Genomic DNA, 20441 nt, shown 5'->3' with positions numbered 1-20441 from the left:
CCAGGGGCCCCCACTTCTCCCAGGGCCCTTGGCATAGGCTCTTCCAGGACACACGTCTACTGGATTTCAGCCTCCCTTGGAGGTTGTCTCCTCCTAAAAGCCCTCCCCATGCCCTCCTGGGTTGGGACCAATGGGCACATGCCCCTGAAAGCCTGCATGAGCACTGGATCGGGGAGGCCACTCAGTAAATCCAGACCCTATGGGCAAGGGGCAGCACAGGAACAGCCCCCACCATGAGCCCCATTGAGGACCTGCCTCCCAGTGCACAGGGCCCAGGCTGTAGGTGAGGGAAGGGAAAGATCAACAGCCCCCATCCCAGGCTGACTGGCACCCTCCCCTCTCACCTGAGCAGGGGATTCCAGAAATGCCAGGGGGAGGGGTCAGTGGTAGTACAGACCCAGCCCAGTGGCCTGTCCTCTATACCCAGTCCACATACACAGGCTGCTGTGGGCATTTCTGTTTATTTATTTAAAACAAACATCTGTGCGCTATGTACAAGTCTGGCTCCCAGGAGGGTGGGTGGGGCCCAAGCTGGGTGGGACATGGGGGGGGGTCTGGCCCCTTGCGTGGACAGCAAGGCCAGCTTCTCCCTTCCTGTCACCCACTGACCAGCCTGAGGCAGCCCCTCTCCAACCAAGCCGATAGCTTCCCGTGGATGACTACTTTCCCACAGGAAAGCAGGGTGAGGGGAGCCTTTTCTCAAAGCAAAATAAATAGGAGGGGCCCAGACTGGGGTGGGACAGACACAGCCCCTGCCCCCATAGCCCCAGGCCCGGAGGCAGCACTTCAGTGTCACTGGGAGGAGCCAGCTGGGAGGGCCAGGCTGGCCAGGCTGGGCGCTGCTGCGGGGGGCCAGGCAGAGCCTGGTACTGCCGTGTCATGGGATGGGGGGGTAGAGCTGGGCAGGGGCAGATACCGGGTCAGTCCCCAAGACTTTAAGGCAAAGCAGGGTGAGGGGTGTGCACAGCCCAGGGCGGGGCCAGCCTTTGGCACAGTTGGGGGAGGATGGCTGCAGAGACCATGGAGCAAGGCCAAGGAGGGTGGCAGGTGGGAGGAGGGGCAGGCCTCTTAGTCCTGAACCTCCCACAACACACCAGGGCTGCGGTAGGGCCTTGGCCTCTGCCCAACTTCTGTCCCCACAGATGAGTCCTTGACCCAATCATAGTGGTCAGCAGAGAGTGTCCGTGTTGAAGGAGAGCTGGGCCTGGTAGACAGCAGATAGGCCAGGTATGGGGAGGTGCCTCTGCCACTCCCTGGTGGCAGCTGTGGGCCACCATGCTGGACTCTGCTTTTGCACACCCATCTGGACAGAGCTCTCAGAGTCTGGGCTCTTCTGTGGCCTCTCCTGGCCGAGTCTGGTGGCCACTGTGTCTGCATCACCCTCATCCCCAGACACTGGTCCTTTCTACCCCCATCGCTGCTCTCCCCTGTAGCCCCTTGAAGGCCCCAGCAAGTCTGGGCTCTGTGGTTGGTCACTCCTTTCTCTTTTCCTGGTTCCCTCTAGTCCTCGGCACTGTGCAAATCCCTCTCCACCTGGTGTCCTGTTCTTCCCAATCCCTTGAAGCTGAAGCCCCTGGGTCCAGTGGGCAGAGTGGGTACCCTGACCCTGCAGGACCTCAAGTGCCATGACACTGCAGTTTGCTCACCCGCTCCTCCTCGAAGCTGATGAGTCCCTCGTCCTCTGTGTCCAGGTCCTCAGGCTCATCTGCCACGAGGGCCCGGAGCTCTGTGGGGGTGGGGCGGGGCCGGAGCAGGCTGAGCAGACGGCTGAGAGGGGACTGCAGTGCAGAAGGGGGCTCCGTCTCCTGCTGCTCCAGGTTGTCGCTCTGCTTCTTGGCAAAGTTCACAAACACCTGGAGGGCGGGGCCAGACCCATCTGGGCAAGGCAGGTGGTTGGTCCAGCCCAGACCCAGAGCCTGGAGCAGGCAAGTAGTGGGACAGGTGGGTGGGCGGGGCAGACCCAGGTGGGTGCAGAGCCCCTGCAGGTGACACTCACATTGTCCAGGGTGGTCTGGCTAACTGAGTAGTCCTCAATACCCAGCACACCCGTCACCTGCTCCATCTTGCTGAACACCTGGGCCAGTGAGATGTGCTCTGATTTGAGCTGGTACTGTACTTTCGTGTGATGCCGCTCCTGGGGGGCAGGGAGATCAGAGGCTGCTCGGCAGTGCTGCCCCGACCCCAACCTCTCTGGGGACATGTCCACCTTGAGCACAGCCTCTGGGAAGTTCCGGTTAAAGAACCGCACCACGTCCTTCACACTCTGGCTACTCTTGGTCCTCACCGTGATCATGTAGCCGTCTCCAAACCTGGTGGGATAGGCCCATGGCCTGGAGCTCACACCCCACAGGCTGCAAACCCCAGCCGCTGACCCTATCTGCCCCGGACCCCCAGCTCACCGGTTCTTTAGGTGCTGGATGCTGCCCAGACAGCGCAGGCGCCCATTCACCATGATGGCCAGGCGCGTGCACAGTGCCTCGCACTCCTCCATGCTGCAGGCAGAGCTCAGGCTAGCACAGGGGCTGGGGTGGTGGGTGGGGAACCACGGAGGGGGGACCACGGAAGGGGACAGCCATACCTATGTGATGTGAGCACCACCGAGCGCCCTGTCTTGATGAGGTCGAGAATGAGGTTCCAGAGAAAGCGCCGGGCCTTGGGGTCCATGCCTGTGGTGGGCTCATCCTGGGTGCGGGTGGCAGGGTCAGTGGGCTGCAGTCCTGGCCACTGGGCTTGGCCAGCCCACACCCTCCCTATGCTCACCAGGAAGATGAAGGCTGGGTACCCAATGAGGGCAATGGCTGTTGACAGCTTCCGCTTGTTACCACCACTGTAGGTGCCAGCCGGCTTATCTGCATACTTGGTCAGCTCCAGCTTTTCCAGAGCCCACTTCACCACCTGGCCAGGGAAGGCAGAGGTCAGGGCCAGACGTCAGGCAGCCCCGCCCCCCGGCTTCAGCCCACCAGCCCTCACCCGGGCCTCATCCTTCCAGGGGATGCCACGCAGCCGCGTGTACAGCTGTAGGTGCTCCCGCGCTGTAAGCTCATCAAACAGGGCATCAAACTGCGGGCAGTAGCCGAGGCTCTGCTGCACCTGGAGCAGCTCCTTGAGCACACTGGGGATTCAGCAAGGTCAAGTGTGGGAAGCAGCACAGGCCCTCACCCCCGCCCGCCTAGGCATGCCGCAGCACCTGTGCCCGTTCACGAAGGCCTCGCCCCCTGTCGTACTCTCGTCGCCAGTCAGCATCTTGAAGGTGCTGGTCTTGCCCGCGCCATTCACACCCAAGAGACCAAAGCACTCACCAGGACGAACACCCAGGCATAGGCGATCCACAGCCAGGATGCGGCCGATCTTCCGGGACTTGTAGACCTGGCAGAGGGGAGCTGCCCACTCAGTGGGGCAGTAGGGCACGGGGGGTGTGCCCCCGGTAAGGCCCAAAGCCCACCCCAATCTGAGCCTTACCCTAGGAACCTCCCCATCCCCTGCCCCCAGGCCCTGCCCAACCCCCAGTCCCATGCCCTGAGCCCCACCCCATGCAGGCCCACCTTGGTCAGGTTTTCAATCTTGACCATATCATTGTCAGCGTCCCCCCGAAGCACCCGCTGTCGCTCATTGGCCACATCCACATCGTCCTCCACAGGCTTGGTGGACACGGGCATGCGCCTAGGAGCACAGGGTGGGCAGTGCCCAGGCTGGCCACCCAGCCCCTACCACTGCCAATACCCCCTTGCCCCTAGCTGTGACCATGACAAGAGGGTGGGGAGCCTCACTCACTGTGGCTGCCGCAGGAAGTTGTACTGGCACATGATGGTGAGGAGGAAGCCCACAAAGCCCTCAACCGTCATGGCCACCAGCCCACGTGTGACAATGTCCCACTCGAATGGAGACTTCATCTTGTCAAACTGGCCTGAGGGGTAGCCAGCAGAGCTTGTGTCAGTCCCCTTGCCTGGACCCCACACACTCACCCCCCAGTCCCAGGCTGCTCACCGATCTTGGCATGGTATTCGTTGATGTACTCGTTGTAGGCCATCTCCATGAGCCCATGGCCCAAGTTATAGTTGGGGAAGACCAGGAAGCAGCTTTTCAGGTAACTATTGACAACTTTCAGGTCCTGTGGGTGGGGCACGAGCATGGCCTCAGTACCTACTGCCTTGAAGCCCCAGCTGTCCCCACCCCCTGCCCTGCTGCCCCACCTTGTCGTGCTCGAAGAGCTGCAGCAAGAAGGTGGCCACGGTGGCTGTGATGCCAATGAAGAGGTTGATGACAATGAGGAAGACATAGGCAGAGCTGGGCACCTCAAACCAGAAGGAGGCCGGGTACATGATGGGGGTGATGGACCACCTGTGGGTGGGCAGGCAGGCAGCGGGTGGCAGTCACTGGAGGCCCCTGCCCTTTCCCACAACCCCTCTTCCACCCACTCCCCCTTACCCATAGAGCAGAAAGAGGGAGAGGACAGCAGGGAAGTTGGTGGGTGACGTGTAGGCCGGCAGGTCAAACACAAACAGGATGATGACGCAGCAGGTGGCTGGGACCAGGTAGTTGAGCTGCAGGGGCAGGGGCAGCTAGTGAGGGATATGGGGGAGGGTGGGTGAAGGGGACAGGGTAGGGGAAAGGCCCAGGGCTACTGGGGAGCCCCACAGCCATGTAGGGGCGCACCATATCCCACACGTAGTTGGCCAGCCAGTAGATAATGGGGTTGCAGCCGCTGACAAACTGCAGGTGCTTGGCCTTGGTGGACTTCTCAGCCACTAGGAAGACCACGAAGCTGGCTGGCACAAATGACATGGCCACAATGATGAAGATAGCGATGACCACATCTGTGCCCTGCAGCCTAGAGATGAGAGAGCCCTCAGCCCTGTGCAGCTAGGGGCTGCAGAGAGGCCCCACCCACTCCACCCCACCCCCACCACACATACAGGTAATCCAGGGAGAGGCTGGCGCTGGTCTTGTTCATGGGGTGGTTGGTGACAGTGATGCCTGTGCATAGGAAGGGCAGCCTCAGGCCCCTGCTCCAGCCCCCCTGCCCAGGCTTCTACCCTGTCTGACTCACCATAGGCTGCCGGGTTGCCCTTGCTCTTGGGCAGGTTGGCACGCAGGATGGCGTTGTTGAGACTGTTAAGGTAGGTAGGCATGCTGTGGTAGCCCTTGTTGTTATAGAAAACCTGGGAAGCAGAAGGCCCAGAGAGGACCCAGGAGCCCCTGTGGGTCACTGCAGCCCATGGACAGCACTGGACACCATGGAGCATGCTCACCAGGGTCAGGCATGCTCACCTGGGCTGCCCTACGCACGGCAATCTTCCTCACCATGGGCGGGGCCTTGGCACCAAATGAAGCCGGGATGGACTTCTGGACATTGCCAAAGGTAATAGCACCATACCTGGGCAGACAGGTCAAAGGAACTATGAGGCTAGGTAGGCAGTGGGCAGTGCCCCTACACACAGCCCTGCCTTCGGCTCACCGGTGCAGCCTGAAACGGTCTGAGGTGAAGAGCAGGTACTCAGAGACGTTGTGGCCGGTGACGTCAGTCAGGATGTCTCCTGTGACCACCCGCATCTGGGGTGGGTGCCCGCCCACGCTGCTGGGGCAGGAGAAGCCGGTGCCCTGTGCAGAACAGGTGCAGCGGACGGGCTCCCGCACCAGGCGTGGCAGCAAGGGTGCTGAAGTCCACAGCTCTGAGGACACAGTGGGCACAGTGAGATAGACTGCTTGACCCCACACCCCCCAGCAGGCCCCAAGAGCTGCTACCTGGCCCAGAGGTGGGTGGCAGGGAGGTATTCCAGGCCTGCAGCGTGTCTTCATCTGGGGACATGGGGGAGTCAGACGGGGCAGGCGAGGGTGGGGGCGGCACAAAGTTGGACAGTGGCAGCCCCTGCGTGAAGGACTCCAGGCACATACTATCGAAGAACCGCGCAGCCAGTAGGCGGGACTCCCCACTGCTCAGGTTCAGCGTGGGCCCCAGTGAGCCATTGGCGGGGGACTTGAGCACACAAGTGGCACCCACACCTGATGGCAGCCGGAACGTGCTCACGAGCTGCTGGGGGCTGGCATCAGGCGATAGCCACAGTCTGGGGGACACCAACAGTGAGTCAGGCCTGGCTCCCTCCCACCAGCCCCCCCTGCTACAGCCATCCCCTCAGCCTCACCGGTCCTCCCGGCGCTCCTCGTTGGCATAGGGGATAAAGTTGCCACGGGGCTGGGTGTAATTGTGGTACTGGGAAGGTGACAGTACCAGTGGGGGCAGGTCACCTGTCAAGTGAGCAGGAGTCCTGAATGAGTCCCACCTGCCTGAGCTCCCAGGTCTCAGGTCCCTCTTCCCAATGCCCAGGGGGCCTCAGGTCCCAGGAGGCTTGGGATAGGGCAGATCTAGAGCCCACTGGGGTTGGACGCAGGCTTTGGTGGCCATACCGATCTCAGGGACAGACAAGGCCACAGTCATGGCCACACAGACAAAGAAGGCCGGCAGGAGGATCTGGGAGAACAGCGCCTTGGAGTTGCGGCGGGCACAATGGAAGCGCTTGACCAGCAGCCCATGGAACTGGCGCGCAGTCAGCCACCAGCCCTCCAGCCTGCAGCTGCCCTGGCCGACCTGGGAGAGGGCCTCCGCCTCGGCCTCTGTGCAGAGAGGTGTATGAGAAGGCGGCCCCATGCCACTCCTCTGTCCTTCCCCCCGACCTTCGGCTTTGCCCAGCAGCACCCACCTTGCAAGCTGACGTTGTCCGGGTCCTGTGGGTTGTCAAAGAGTGGGCGGTAGTCGCCGTAGACATCGGTGTAGCCGACTCCCTCATCCCCACGGGCAGAGCCCACTGAGGACGCCGACTGCAGTGATGCCTGCGACTGAGCCAGCTCTGAGCACCGGGCCAGGTTGCCGGGGTGAGCCTCCCCAGACGCCGGGCACTCCACCCCAGGCAGTACGTCCTTCCTGGACTCCTTCACATCTGCCATGGTGGGGGGACACTCAGGGCTGTTCATACCCCAGGCCTGCACAGGACTCAGCCCCCAGTCCTGGCCCAACTCCTAGGTCCACCCACTAGCCAATTCCTCTGGCCACCATGGCCACTCAGGCTGACCCTGGAGAGTTCCAGCCCCTCATTCCCACCCAGAACTGATGCTCCCAAAGCCCAAGAAGTGACCAGCACCTGGTCCACACTCAGGCCTTGGGGGCAGGTGGCCATCAGTGGCTCTGGAGCTGCTCACCAGCCTCACTGTTCTCCAGTGACTGGTCCTCCTCTGACACCTTGAGGAACACCTCTTCCAGTGTTGTGTCCATCAGTCCAAAGCTGCTTAGGTGCAAAGCGTCCAGGCTGTGCTCCAGGTGCTGCATGGGAGAGGCCAGGGGATGCTGCCCACAAGCTTTGGGGGTGGGGCCACCTGCCTCTTCCCCACTGCCCACCTGCCAGGCCTGCCCTGCCTGTGCCCCTGTGCTCTGCCCTCACACCTGGAAAAGGCGCTCGAAGGCCCCCTTTCGGGCAGCCTCGCTAGGCAGGATATAGGAGAGCTCCGTGCTTGTGTCTGAGACCAGCAGGCAGGAGGCCACATGCTTGCGGATGAACTGTGACACCTGTGGCTCAGAGCAGCTGCTCAGCTGGGTCCGGCCTGGGGGGCTGGAGGCCAGCCCTGGCTCTGGGGGCAGAGAGAGGGCCCCTCAGTGAGATCCCAGCCAGACCAGACCAACAACAGCTGGTGACTGTGCATCCAGGTCCGGCCTCCGCAGCTAGGGCCCCCTGGGAGAGGGGCCAGCACTGACCTTGGGGTCCCCAGGGCTCAGCAGGCCGCTTGACCAGTGTGAGGCGGTAGCCATCTCCATAGGCGCCTTTGAGGAAGAGTGGAGAGCCACAGCACTTGAGCTTCCCGTGAGAGATGATGGCGATGCGGTCTCCCAAAAGGTCAGCCTCGTCCATGTGGTGGGTGGACAGGAGGATGGTACGGCCTGGAGGAGGTGGATCTGGGGTCAGGTGTTGGCGGGTGGGGCAGGGCCAGCAGTGCCCATGTGCCCTGACAACTGCTCACCTGGCTTGTATTTCAGGATGAGGTCCCAGATGGCACGGCGAGCATAGGGGTCCACACCGGCAGTGGGCTCATCCAGGATGATGGCGCGGGAGCCGCCTACAAAGGCAATGGCCACAGACAGCTTCCGCTTCATGCCTCCTGACAATGTCTGCACCAGCGAATGCCGCTTGTTGGAGAGCTCCAGGTCCTCGATCATCCTGGGCACAGGGAAGGAGGGCGTGGGACGGGCCCTTGGACCCCGGCCTCTCCACCCGCCCACCCCGCCCACGCACTTGTCAGTCTCCTTGCGGATCTCCTCCTGAGCCCTGCTCTTGAGCCTGGAGTAGAACCAGAGATGCTCCTCCACCGTGAGCCGGTCGAACAGCACGTTGTGCTGGGGGCACATGCCCAGGTTCTTGCGGATCTCATCCATCTCTGTGCGGATGTCATGCCCATAGATGGTGGCCGAACCCGACGTTGGAGGGAATAGGCCAGTCAGGATGGACCTGGGTGGGCAGGTGGGGTCACAACCCAACACCCCCTGCAGGGACCCCACCCTGCCCTCTGGCTGAGGACTCCTGCTCTGGCCAGTGGCCGCAGCACACGCACATGGTGGTGGTCTTGCCGGCCCCATTGTGGCCCAGAAAGGAGACCACCTGGTTCTCGTAGAGGTTTAGGCTCAGCTTATTCAAGGCCAGCTTCTTGTCATCCTTGTAGACCTTGGTGAGCTTGTCCACACACACAACCAGGGGCAGGTGTGTGGGTTCCTCCTCCATGCCACGGGTCTCCTCTGCAGCAGACAGGGAGTTAGCAGGACAGGAGCAGTCCAGGACCCCTAGGTCTGGCACCTGCCCACCTAACACTGCATTCTGGCTCACCAAGGCGCCGGTTCTCCATAGCACAGGCCTGATCTTCCTCCACAATGCTGAGATGGGGGGCACGTGCCCATGGCCAGCTCCACTCCCACGCTTCTGTCCGCCCACTGCCCAGCCAGTAAGACTTCTGCAGTGGGAAGTACCAGGGCCGGGGAAGCCCATACATACCTGGGGGCCAAGAAGGGGACAGGATGATGACCTAGGGTCTGTGGGTGACTGCCCAGGAAGCTGTCCATCTGTGCCACATCCAGGAGGAAGCCCAGAGTGCCAGCCCCCCCTACCTCCAAAGGGTTGGCCAGTACCTGGGTGCACAGCCTCAATGTACCACGTGAGTACTCCGTAGACAACAGCATCCACCATCAGCATGGTGACAGCAAGGAGCAGGTTGAAATCATCCCCTTCCACGGGGGACTGGCTGAACGTGTGCCACTGGATACCCACACCTGCCACCTCATACAAGGCGAAGTACTTGGAGCCCAGGCCAAAGGCTGTTGTGGACATCAGGGACTGGGGAGGCAGTGGTGTCAGTGGGGGAGGGCAGGGACACCCCCACCCCTGGCCTTGCCCTGCCTGCCCAGGGCCCTCACCGCAATGCACTTCTCGAAGGCAGTGATCTTATCGTGGGCCACTTCCTCACGGATTGCCACATACATGTAGGGCACGTAGCTCAGGAAGTAGATGATGCCACCACAGGCTGAGGCCAACTTGGCCTTAGAGTACAGCACGGACACGAGGAAGCTGGGGCAGAACCCGACAGGTCATCAGCACCCAGACCCCAGTCTGGTGCCCAGGCCCTCCTCAGCAGCCCCTGCTGGGGTGCAGAGGCATTCCAAGAGGGTGTACACACATTTGGCAGTGAACTTGAGGGATACCCTGCTGTTGCTGAGTGTGGGGTCAAACTAGCGGGTGGCCCAGCCAGTTCCCACATGAGCTCCCTCCTGCCTGCTGGCCAGTACTCACCAGAACATGATGGTGGCCACAGCATAGACGGCTAAGAAGAGCCAGATGATGAGCACATGGCTGTGCATGAGGACCTGGCCGTACTTGAGGATGGCGGTGAGTGCTGACACAGAGATGGACAGCTGCACAAAGCCTGTTATGAACCAGGCCACCCAGTGCACGGCGTTGTTCAGCCCCATGGTCTTCATCACCTATGGGCGTGTGCAGGGGGCTTTGGGACATGGCTCCAGTGTGGATCGCTGTCCCGCCAGCCGGCCTGGAGGGATACCCGCTCCCTGCTCTGCCCACCTCCTTGAGCCGGTGCTCCTTCTCTGCCACGATGTGCTGGATGGTCATGGCCACAGAGTAGACCCAGGAGATCACCATGCAGAGTGGCATCATGTGCTCAATGACAAACAGGAAGCTGGGGTGGGGCACGGTGGGGCACAAGGTGAGGGAGCGCATGACCCAAGCCCACCCAGCCCTCACACTGGCACTTACTCGTCCCGTGTGTAGCAGGGGTAAGGGAACATCTGCACATAGCTGCCAGGCTCCACCACATCGTGCCCCACAAAGGTGTTGATGATGGCACGCTCCATCATGTCTGCAGAGACAGCCAGCCATCAGGGCTCCCTCTTAGTTCTTGCCTCTAAACCACTTCCCCCTGCCCTCTCCTCTTTCCTCCTCATCTCCTCCCTCCAGCCTGGCCCCTCACCCTGGATCCAGACAAAGCCATAGAGGAAGTAGAAACGGCCACCAGTGTTGGGCCCTGGCCGCCAGTAGGCCCTACGAATTTCATTGGTTTTCTCAGTGAAGCTGGAGTTCTGTCGGATCTTGTAGTGGACATGGGGTGGAAGGGAGCCATCCTTCCGAGTCTGGAAGATCACACCTGGGGACCAGAGGCAGGTTGGGTGGAGGGCAGGGCTACAGGGGATTAGGTGGGGCCAAGGTGTAGAAGGGCAGGACTGGGAGGATGAGGTGAGCTACAGAGGAGCAGGTGGGTGGGTGGAGGCATGGAGGGCAGGTAGAGATGGCAAGGTTTGGGAGCAGTGAGGAAAGGAAGGAGCAGGTTGTGGGGCATGGCAAGCACTAGGGGTTGGGGCTAGAGTGGGGAAGAAGGGACAGAGACGGGGAGGATGGGGGCAAGTGAAGGCAGCAGGGTCAAGGCGAGCCAAAGAATGAGGAGATACGGGGGGGGGGCCCTGTAGGGCCATGCTGGAAGGGCAGGGCTGCGTGCAACCCTGAGGAGGGGCAGTTGGCTTACTGGCAAACACAGTGACATTATCCTGGTAGGCCTGATTAAGTGTGTAGTTGACAATGCTCTCCTCATCAGGAAAGCCCTTGAAGATGTCCACGCTCACCTAGAGTGCGGGCATTGTTGGAGCGGGTCCTGGGCATGCATAGGCACCCCCTCCCAGGCTGGCGCACCCCACCTTGGACATGAACTGGATCCAGCCACAGGCCGCATTGTCAATAGTGTCCAGCTGCTGCAGGAGAGCAGAGCCATTGGGCAGTGAGAAGTTGTCCTGGCGTAAGGCTGGCGGCAGCTCGTCCAATGACAGGTTCAGTGCTTCAGGGTGCAGCCGCAGCTCTGCCACATACTGGGAATACAAGATTGGCTCGGAGAGTGGCCTACACCTGTGGCCTGAGCAAAGAAGGGCTCCCTGTGCCACCCACTGCTGCCCCCTGCACCGGGCACCCACAGTACCTGCTGCAGCCAATGCAGGTGCTGCTGCAGCCTGCCCTGCTCTAGGAAGCTGCGGATCTCTGCTGAGATGTTGAGCCAAACCTGGGCATAGTGAGTCACGTTGCCCACGAAGGCAAAGGTCTCATTGGCCTGCAGAGGGTAGGGGCACAGTGCATGGGGCTCCTGGAAGGACTCCCTGGAAGCCAGCATGGAGCTCTCCTCCCTCACCTCTCACAACTGGCCTGTCCCCAACAACAACCAGCTTTGCTCTGACCAAACTTTCCCCTGCAGGTCCCCAGGCCCCCTTCCCCACCTTTCTCCACACCTGCAGGAAACTCACTCTGCTCTCTGTTCCATGGCAGCACCATCTCCACACCCCCATCTCACAGCTCCTTCCTGGTACCCCTCCATGCATATTATGAGTGTCGCTATGCTCGACCCTCACCTGCTACATCCTTATCCTAGGGACCCCTCTGCTCAGGGCTCCACCTCATCCACAGGCTCCCCTCCCAGGCCTATGTCCAGTCCTGGCTTCTGCTTGTTCCAGAAAGTAGTCCCCTGGATGCTGCTCCAGAAGGTCTCTGCATATGCTTCTTCTCCACCAGCACTAACCTGGCCTGACACCCCCAGCTTATAGGGAGGGCTCACAGTGCATTCCCACGGCAGCTCCCAGGGAGCTCCCAAAGGAAAAAGCAGCCAAGTGCTCCTGCACCTTAAACCGCAGTTTGCCCCACCTGCAGTGCCATGACTAGGCTGGTATCCCACATGCTGCCACACCTCCCTCTGCCCAGGGCCCTGCAGAACCCCCAGATCCTGCAGGGGAAGGCATGCAAAGCCCAGATGCCCAGCTGCCAGCCCCGCATACCTTGAGGATGACCTTGTCAGCTTCAGAGCCCGCTGGCGCATACAAGATCTTTGGGTTGCTGGTCATGAGGTGCACCAGGAGGCCCAGGTTCCGCTGCTCCTTGCTGGTGAAGCCCAGGGAGCTCATGTTGCCACGCCGCAGTGCCTCGGGCTCTATGGTACTGGGGGAGTGGGGGGAAGGTGTGGCATCAGGGTGGGCTGCACCACCTGCAGGTGGGGCAAAGCTGGAGGAGAGTGTGGGTGGAGCCAAAGGAAAGAGGCAAGGCTGGGGGTGGGGCACCAGGGGCAGGATGCCCTGTCAGAGTCAGGCAATGGGGTCAGACCCTTCCCCCTCCTCCACCTTCCCACCGGCCCCCACCCCACCCTCCTGCTGACCTACCGGTTGTTGCCACACAGGATGGGCTGCAGGCCTGCCCAGAGCTGCACAAAGGCCGAGCACTGGCCCTGCAGCGTGTCCAGGGAGGCTGAAGCTGCAGCAGATGGGGAGCCCTCCTCCGCTGTGGCATTGGTGCCCGTGCCTGTCCCCGCCCCAGTCCCATTGGCCACCCCTCCTGGGCTGCTGGCTGGGGCCCCAGGGACCCGGCCAGTGCAGGCCCCCTGAGGCAGCAGCAGAGCCAGGGCTGACAAGACGTCCACATCCTGCAGAACCTTCTGGGCGTTCAGCAGGTCCTCCAGGAGAGCCTGCAGGCTGCGTGGGGGCGGGGCCTGCGAGCCGTTGGGGGCATCCAGGCCCAGCTGAGGGGACACCGGCATGTCAGGGTTGACTGCAAGGGGGCTGAGGGAGAACCTGCCGCCTGAGGTGGGGGCCTGTCAGGGACTGGGAACGACAGACATGGCTGAGGGGTGGGCAGGGCCTGGGGCAAGAGTCCCAGCATCATCCCACACACAGCCTGGGCCTCCTGGTAGCCCAGAACCTCCTCCAGTCTGGGCAGCAGGCAGCTGGCAGGCAGGACCTCACCTGCTGGGCAATTTTGGCCATATCCAGCTGGTTCCGGAGCTCAGCAGCCAGCCCAGAGAAGCGCCTGGCACGAGCTACAGCCTCCCCACTGCACACAGCACCGTGATAGCCCTGCAGGGCTGACTTCTGACCCTCAGGCACTGTGAGGATCCGGCCTAGCTCCCTGGAGCCGGGTGCACAGGTGAGTTGCTCCAGGAGGGCAGGGGCCAACAGCAGCTCCTATGGGAGGGTGGGCAGAGAGGTAAGCTGGGGCCATGTAGGGATTCTGCCCCCAACCAAGGGGGACTGAGGCCTATCCTAAGATAGCCTCATCCTGACAACCCACTGTAACAACTCTGGGACTTTCTGGGCTTTCACCCAGCGAGGCACTCACACCTTCTCCACCTACCTCCAACCCTGCCTACACCAGTCACAAACTCCCCAGGACCCTCTGTTGCTCTCAGAGGGAGCTCTGTATTACCAAGGGGCCCTTTCCTCACCACTGTACAGAAGCCCCCCAGAAGCAGGCACCACACCTCCCATCCCACCAACAGGCCCCCTCACCTCCATCTGGAATAGGGGATGGCTACGCAGGTGGCTCCGGGGCTCCTGGCCCCTAGAGAGGCCTGACTCATAACCCAGGGCCTGAGAAGGGCCAAAGAGCAGGCGATAGACCTGGGGGTGGAAAGACAGAGATTAGGTGAGGGCCGAAGAGCATGACCACTGGGCCTCCTCAGAGCTCTGAGGATGCCTCAGCTGCCCTACACACACTCCTGCAACCTGGGGGTGTAAGAAGGCTGGCAGGGGGTGGCCAGGGCAGGCACAGCCCTAACCATGAGCAGATGACACATCACTGATGCAACCCTGCCTCACCTCCGGTGGGTCCACACGGGCAGCCAAGAGGGTCTGGGCTGTGCTGTTGGGCAGCGACAGGTTCTGTACCAGGAAGCGCCAGAGCTCCCCTGGGTCCCTGGCAACCGAGTCCAGAGAGAAGGAGGACGCTAGACAAGCAAGAGGGAGAGGGTGAAGGGCCAGCTTCACCAGGGACAAGGGATCCCAGTAGGCTCAGAGCAGGGGCACTCAGCCCCCTCAGCCCCAGTGCAGTTGAGGTGGGCAGAAGCAATAGGCCCTCCCCACCCTGGCGCACCTGCAGGGCTGTCCAAGTGGTGCCCCCAGGCACTCGGGCTGGCGCTGAGGGCCTCCAGATGCTGGCGCAAGGCCTCAAGCTCTGAGCCCAGGCTGGGCCGGGCTGGGTCGAACAGATTGCCCTCCTCCACTACGCGGTCCAGGCGCTCCAGCAGCTGAGTGACCCTGCACCACCACCAGATGTCACCACTGGGACGGGCTGGGGGTAGGGGAGTGGTAGGCTGGGGAGGGCAGGCACTCACGTGGAGTTGGCGTACTGCAGAAAGCCGAACTCATCTCGCTGGCCGTCTGGGCACAAGGACTGCATGACGGGCAGGATGCCGGCGGATGTCAGGGGTGCTGCTGTGTAGAAGGCTGAGGGATGGACGGGTGAGAGGGTGGGGTCCGGGAACAAAAGGAGGAGAGAAATCAAGAAGGGGGAGGGGCAGAGGCGAAGAGGAGAGACTTAGACAAAGTCAGGAAGGAGGAGCAGTGTTAAGGAGAAGATGGGCACAGCACCTTGGCCCTCAGCTGTGCTGCAGGCAGAGGGTTCTGGTGCAAATGACTCCAGCAGGTCAGAGGTCAAAGGGCCACTTGCCACGCCTCCACCATAACCCCAGAGCATCTCTCTTCTCTCAGCCACTGCTGAGCCAAAAGGCCAGAGCGTTCCCCCACTAAAAAAATTCAGGTGTGATACTGCCCACAGAGCTCTAGCAGCACCCAAAAGGGCCCACTGGACAGTGACCTCTGACCTCTCTGGCCAGCTAGTTAGCGGAATGAGTGTGAGAGCCAACAAGAGTATGAAGGGAAAGTAGCTAGGCTGACCCAGCCCCAGCCCAAGGTAGCCCAGGCGCCCCCACCCCTAGAAGGCATGGGTAGGCAGGGAGATAGCTCAGTCACTTTCCTGGCCATCAACTGTGGTCCAGGTGGCCTGGCCATTCACTACCTACTACCACTCACTGCAATGACCACCCACAGTGGGCAGCTGTTCCTGACAGCCGACAGGGGGTTCTGTAGGACTGGCCAGCAGGAAAGGTGTTTAATGCAAGCGGGGTGGGGTGCCCAAGCTGCACCAGGAGGACCCTCAGGCCATCCTGTGGCTGCCCCTGGGCCAGCAAGGAGGCAGCTGCTCACTTACAGACTACATGCGGGCCATGGCCAGGACAAGAGAACATGCAGAGACAGGGGTGGGTCAAAACAGAACAGAGGAAAACAATGAGTGCCTGAGCCCACCAGGAACTGGCACCATCATCACTCGCGGCCACACAGCTAGTCACAACCTCTGAAGCCCAGCCAGGAGACACAGCCCAGGACTGTACCTTAAGGAGTCTTGGGGGCAGGGACACACATGCACACACATAGAGCAGACATGCGTGATGCCATGAGGCCACCTGCCCCCTCCCTGACACCCCCCCCCCACAATGCCCAGCTAGGGCCCCGCCCTCACCTTCCTTCACAGAGATGGTAGGCTTCTTCTGCCGCAGCCCCAGCAGGATGAAGAAGAGCACCAGCGGGATGAAGATCTCGAAGGCCAAGACCCACTAGGAAGGGCACCCCAGTAAAGCCACTGCATGGGTGGGGCAGCCAGGCCTTCTATTCCCACCCTGCCCTGGGCTGGACAGGATAGACGTATGCTGGCCCAAGCCCTCCCCAATCTCCCCACAGGACCAGCCCAGGCCAGCCAGGACCACATACTCCCTGGGGCCCTTCAGAGCTAGTGAAGGTCTTGGCCCCTTCCAGGCCACCGAGAGGGTGAATATTGTCTCCAATCCCCAGATGAGGTTCTGCTGGCCACAGTGGGGACTATCTGCCCTCTGAAGACTCTCTGGGTTAACAAAGACAAATCAGCCAGCCTGTGTCCCACACTGATGTGTGTTTCTCCCAGGTCATCTTCTCCCTCCCCACCTCCAGGGCTGCTTGGGTGGAATCCTAGAGGCCATTTGAGCCACTGCCTCTGCCAATCCCACCCTCCTCCCTACTGCTGCAGCACCCTTGCACCTCCATGCAAGGGCCAAAGGAGATGAGGCCTGACGTCAGGGAGGCATGAACTTAGCCTAGGGTCCTGAGACCCCCTGGGAAGACCTGGTCATGGATCTAACAGCCTTCAGTTCCCAAGGCAAAAGCACCCTTCTGTCCCTCCCCTCCTCCTGGCCCCAAATAGACCAGCCTGTCCTGGGCCTCAGGCTTGATTTTCCCAGGATGGCTCCTGCTACCCAGGGCTGGGGCCTGCTTCGACTAGGAAATAAATGCTGGAAGCCTCTAGGAGCCCAGGCTTTCCTCTCACTTCCATCTAGAAAGTGAAGGACTTCACCAGTTCTTGCCCCACATCCCCCAACTCAGGAAGGAGGGAGGAACAGCTTGGGCCAGCTGCTCTCTGGGAGAGGCCTCTGTAGCCCAGTCCCCTGACAAAGACAGGGCCACTACCCAGCCTGAGGGCCAGTCCCCACCCTCACCCAGTTCAGACCATGTGGATCTTCTCAGGGGCACCAGGTCTTCATCCCTACCCCGACCACAAAACAGACTTCAGAGCCCTCACCCCAACAGTGCTCTGGGTGGCCCAGGGCCTGAGCCCCTATGGGGGTGGTGGTGGCTGCTACTGTGTTTACTGTGCTGACAATAGCACTCTGTGGTCTGGAACACCATGCTGTGTGTCCACACCCCACGCCCGCCCAGCTCGTGTCAGCCTCCACCCCCCTAGCTGGGACAGAGCACAGGGCTGGCCAAGGAGTCATGTGGGTATCCATAGGGCTACAGGACAGGGTGAGGGGCAAGTGTGCTGCACACAAGAGCAGCAGTGCTGGAGGCCAGGCTCACCCTCTGGGACACCAGCCCTACCCACACCCGCCTACCACCCAGCACCTCTGCTCTGCCACTGTCTCTGCAGCAACAGGCCTCAGCCACCTCCCCATTGCTATAGCAACAGCCTCCCAAGAGCTGCTGGGAGGAGGAGAGTCTTGGCGAGCAGGCAGCAGACAGTTACAGGGGCATCTGGTGACAGGCAGCAAGCAGAGGTTCACCATCCACTGGATGCCCCAGACGGGTGCCTGCAGGTGGCCATACCGCCATTCCTCAAGACCAGCCCATGGCCTCCACATTGTCCTGGGACCTGAATGACCACTGTGGGCTAGACCCCTCACGACTCCCACCTGCCATGTCAAGGTGAACATGTGGCACCTCCCACCCTCACAGCTCAGTGACAATGATCCTGTCCCTTCACCAAGAGCAGCCTGGGGCCCTAGGGTAGACTCACCTCCAGCTAACTTGGAGGAAACAGGCCACACTCACTGACGTGGAAACAAAGGTCAGGTGTTTTGGAGGAGGAAACTTGCAGGGGTTGGTTCCTGCACCAGCTCCTGAGCTGGGCACAGACTGCACCGGGTCCCAATACGGCTTACAGCAAGCAGGATGAAACTTTCACACCTCCAAGCCTGGCCTCTGGAGTCTAGTTCTTTTTTTTTTTTTTTTTTTTAGACAAATTCCCACTCTGTTGCTCTGGGTAGAGTACCATTGCATTACACATAGCTCACAGCAACCTCAAACTCTTGGGCTCAAGCAATCTTCCTGCCTTAGCTTCCTGAGGAGCTGGGACTACAGGTGCCCACCACAACACCTGGTTTGTTTTGGGTTTTTTTTTTCCTCTTTTTTATTAGACATGGGGTCTCATTCTTGCCCAGGCTGGTCTTGAACTCCTGAACTCAGGCAATCCTCCCACCTTGGCCTCCTAGAGTGGTGGGAATACAGGTATGAGCTACCATACCCAGCCAGGAGTCCACTTCTGAAGCCCATAGCCCTTCCTGGGAAAGTGGGGGTCTGACAGGTATGTGCCTAACCAGTCCCTGCCCCTGCCATTGCCCCAGGTATGAGCCCAGCAAGGATTTAGCCTCCCTAGAGGAAGAATTTCCTACTTGCTATAGCTTCCACTGTGGCCTGACCAGCCTCTGAGAGCCCTGGAGGGTGGGGCCACTCCTCCAGGTAGGCCAGTGGGTATCTCCCACTTGCTTGCCAGGTGCTCTCACAAGTCCTTGATCCCTTCTTTGAGCCCTGGTGTCCCCACTGGATGCAGGATCCACCATTCTAGCCTCTGCTCCCAGGCCTCGGAGGGAGTCCTTCCTGACAAGAGCCCAACCTAACTGCGTTCCCAACCCTGCCCTGCTCTCCTGTCTCCAGCAAGCCAACACCCAGGGCTGCAGGCCTGATCCACAGGACCTCATGTTAGCCAGCCCCAGGCACTCTGGGCAGGGAGTGCACCTAATCCTGGCTCCCTGCCAGGGCCAGGTGCCCAGGTGAATCCTGCCAGGCCATGGTGGCGATGGCTAACCTACCCTGCTTACAACCCCAGGTTTTCTGCGGTACATTTGAAGCTCTTCTCAAGGGGAACTCACGCAGGAGCTAGTGTGGACAAAGCGGGTCCTGCTATAGGCCCTCGCCCTCTCTGGGCCCTGTCCTAGAAAATCCGGATGGCCCTTTCAGAAACCTAAGCTGGCTCAGGCTTCTGGCCTGTGCACTGCCCCTGTCCTTGTGGGGCCAGAGGAGAGAGGACAAGCTGAGGGGTTGGCACAACATCCATACCCCCTACACCCTACACAGGACTTCTGTATCTGACAACAGTTGTGTCCTGCACCCTCAGCCCTCCTGGCTGCCCCCGACAGTGCTGGGGCACCTGGTAGTCACAACTCCAAACAGCAGGACCCAGCCCCCAGAGGAGGGTGGGTCAGCCTCCCAGAGAACTGACCCCAAAGGACAAAGGGGTGCTGAGACTCTGGCTGGTTTAGCCTGGTACAAGGGCATTTCTGGTGCTGATAAAGGGTCAGTGGACACCCAGGAGGGCAAGGAAGGTGCCTGGAATCAAGCTCATCAGTAGCTGTCCAAGGGCAGGGGTCAGGTAGAGGAAGGCACAAGGGCCCTAACAGGGGCCGCGGTGGGGATGGACCCAGGACCACGGAGCCCTCAGCTGGATGGTGTCCCCAGGCCTGCCCTCGGTCCTGGGAACCAGGGCCTCCGGCAAGCCAGAGGCCTAGGTGCCGCCGGCCCCCGCCCCGCAGAGGCCCGGGAGCGCGCTGCGGAGGGCGTCCGCGCCATGACTCAGCCCAGCGCCGCCACCGCTGGCGGGTGCGGGTGTGGGCTGGATACGCCCGCGCTCCCTCCGCGGAGGCCGAGGCCGGGCGCGGACGGGACCCTGGCCCTAGCCGACCCCCACGCCCGCCCGCCCGTACGCGCGGCCTCGGCTCCCGGCGCGCGAGTCGGCTCACCGGGCTCCGGCGCTTCAGCGTCACGTTCTTCCAGAGCAGCAGCTGTAGCTGGTGCAGGAAGCCCATGGCGGGCCTCGCTCTGGCTGCCTCAGCGCCGCGGCTGTCTGCTCTGCGCGCCCAGCCGGGCCCCGCCGCCCGCTGCGCTGCTCAGCATCGCCGCGGGGGCGGGTCTCGGGCGTCCGGGACCGGCCGGCGCTGGCTCCGCCCCGGCGGCCCGGGCGACAGCGACTCTCCGCCCGCCCCTCCCCGGCTTAAAGGAGCGGAACCTTCCTCACTCCCGCCAGGTGGCGCGCACCGCCGGAGACCCCTGCCTGCCCCGCCGCTGGAGGCCCTGGCCCAAACTTGAAGAGACCCATACCCAAGCCTGGCAGAGCAGAGCCTGTATGTAAGCCGAGACCCTGATGCCTCCCATCCAAGACCAAGGCACGGACCTGCGCCCCTCGCCCAGCCGAAGACTCCCGCGGGGGCTCTCCCGCTCCGTGGCTACAGTCCTGGGGTGCCCCTAGGGGTTACTGGGGGAGGCTTGCCCGCATCAGGTCCCAAGCGGCTGGAATCTCCTTTGGACATGAGAGCCGGGTCTTAACCCAAGGCGCTGTGGAGATCAGGTGCCCATCCCTAGGGCGAGGGAACCCTCATCCCACCCAGAGAGCTCTGCACTGGGCGGACACTGCCCTTGGGCACCAAGAGCCAGTGTCTGGCCCACTGGAAGCTCCTTAGCAGAGACTGGAATGGGGCTGTGTGTGGGCAGGGACACTTGTGAGGGTGTTCTATGTCACTTGTAA

The 20441-nt window shown here is 61.6% G+C and overlaps 1 protein-coding gene across 2 annotated transcripts; it reads right to left on the bottom strand.

Annotated features, from left to right (window-relative positions):
- Window positions 1-461: 461 nt before the first annotated feature.
- On the bottom strand, window positions 462-19867 carry ABCA2 (ATP binding cassette subfamily A member 2). 2 transcript variants are annotated; one of them, XM_003794819.3, is made up of 49 exons: window positions 19660-19867; window positions 15858-15951; window positions 15549-15551; window positions 14674-14785; window positions 14433-14596; window positions 14159-14286; window positions 13850-13960; window positions 13307-13525; window positions 12728-13083; window positions 12350-12509; window positions 11506-11634; window positions 11231-11398; window positions 11062-11158; window positions 10513-10686; window positions 10299-10401; window positions 10107-10221; window positions 9819-10009; window positions 9446-9596; window positions 9161-9365; window positions 8862-9026; window positions 8593-8773; window positions 8277-8489; window positions 8005-8201; window positions 7742-7924; window positions 7433-7617; window positions 7192-7312; window positions 6696-6932; window positions 6403-6609; window positions 6141-6243; window positions 5743-6062; window positions 5456-5669; window positions 5269-5374; window positions 5048-5159; window positions 4914-4974; window positions 4654-4828; window positions 4426-4541; window positions 4191-4338; window positions 3985-4108; window positions 3772-3904; window positions 3543-3660; window positions 3188-3366; window positions 2971-3112; window positions 2761-2895; window positions 2579-2682; window positions 2400-2492; window positions 2207-2309; window positions 1997-2134; window positions 1647-1853; window positions 462-1204 (listed from the first exon to the last, which is right to left on the bottom strand). In XM_003794819.3, the coding sequence occupies exons 1-49, from the start codon at window positions 19723-19725 to the stop codon at window positions 1169-1171; spliced, it is 7302 nt and encodes a 2433-aa protein (XP_003794867.1). In that variant the 5' UTR covers window positions 19726-19867; the 3' UTR covers window positions 462-1168. The 2 variants fall into 2 exon arrangements, with proteins under 2 accessions (XP_003794867.1, XP_023371918.1); XM_023516150.1 differs by lacking the exon at window positions 15549-15551 and having other exon boundaries at window positions 19660-19779.
- Between the last annotated feature and the right edge of the window lie 574 nt (window positions 19868-20441).

The sequence above is a fragment of the Otolemur garnettii genome, unplaced genomic scaffold, assembly GCF_000181295.1.
Source record: "Otolemur garnettii isolate 467f Iridium unplaced genomic scaffold, OtoGar3 scaffold00087, whole genome shotgun sequence".
NCBI lineage: Eukaryota > Metazoa > Chordata > Mammalia > Primates > Galagidae > Otolemur > Otolemur garnettii.
Note: the sequence above shows the minus strand (reverse complement) of the source record. Positions and strands in the feature narration are given on the sequence as shown.

What these genes read in the sequence shown, in the direction of transcription:
- ABCA2 (XM_003794819.3), bottom strand. Translation starts at nt 19,725, where the DNA reads ATGGGCTTCCTGCACCAGCTACAGCTGCTGCTCTGGAAGAACGTGACG. An exon ending in ACCTGCATTGGCTGCAGCAG is followed by an intron (nt 11,399 to 11,505) that starts GTACTGTGGGTG and finishes TTGTATTCCCAG; the next exon opens with TATGTGGCAGAGCTGCGGCT. An exon ending in GACCGTTTCAGGCTGCACCG is followed by an intron (nt 5,375 to 5,455) that starts GTGAGCCGAAGG and finishes CTGTCTGCCCAG; the next exon opens with GTATGGTGCTATTACCTTTG.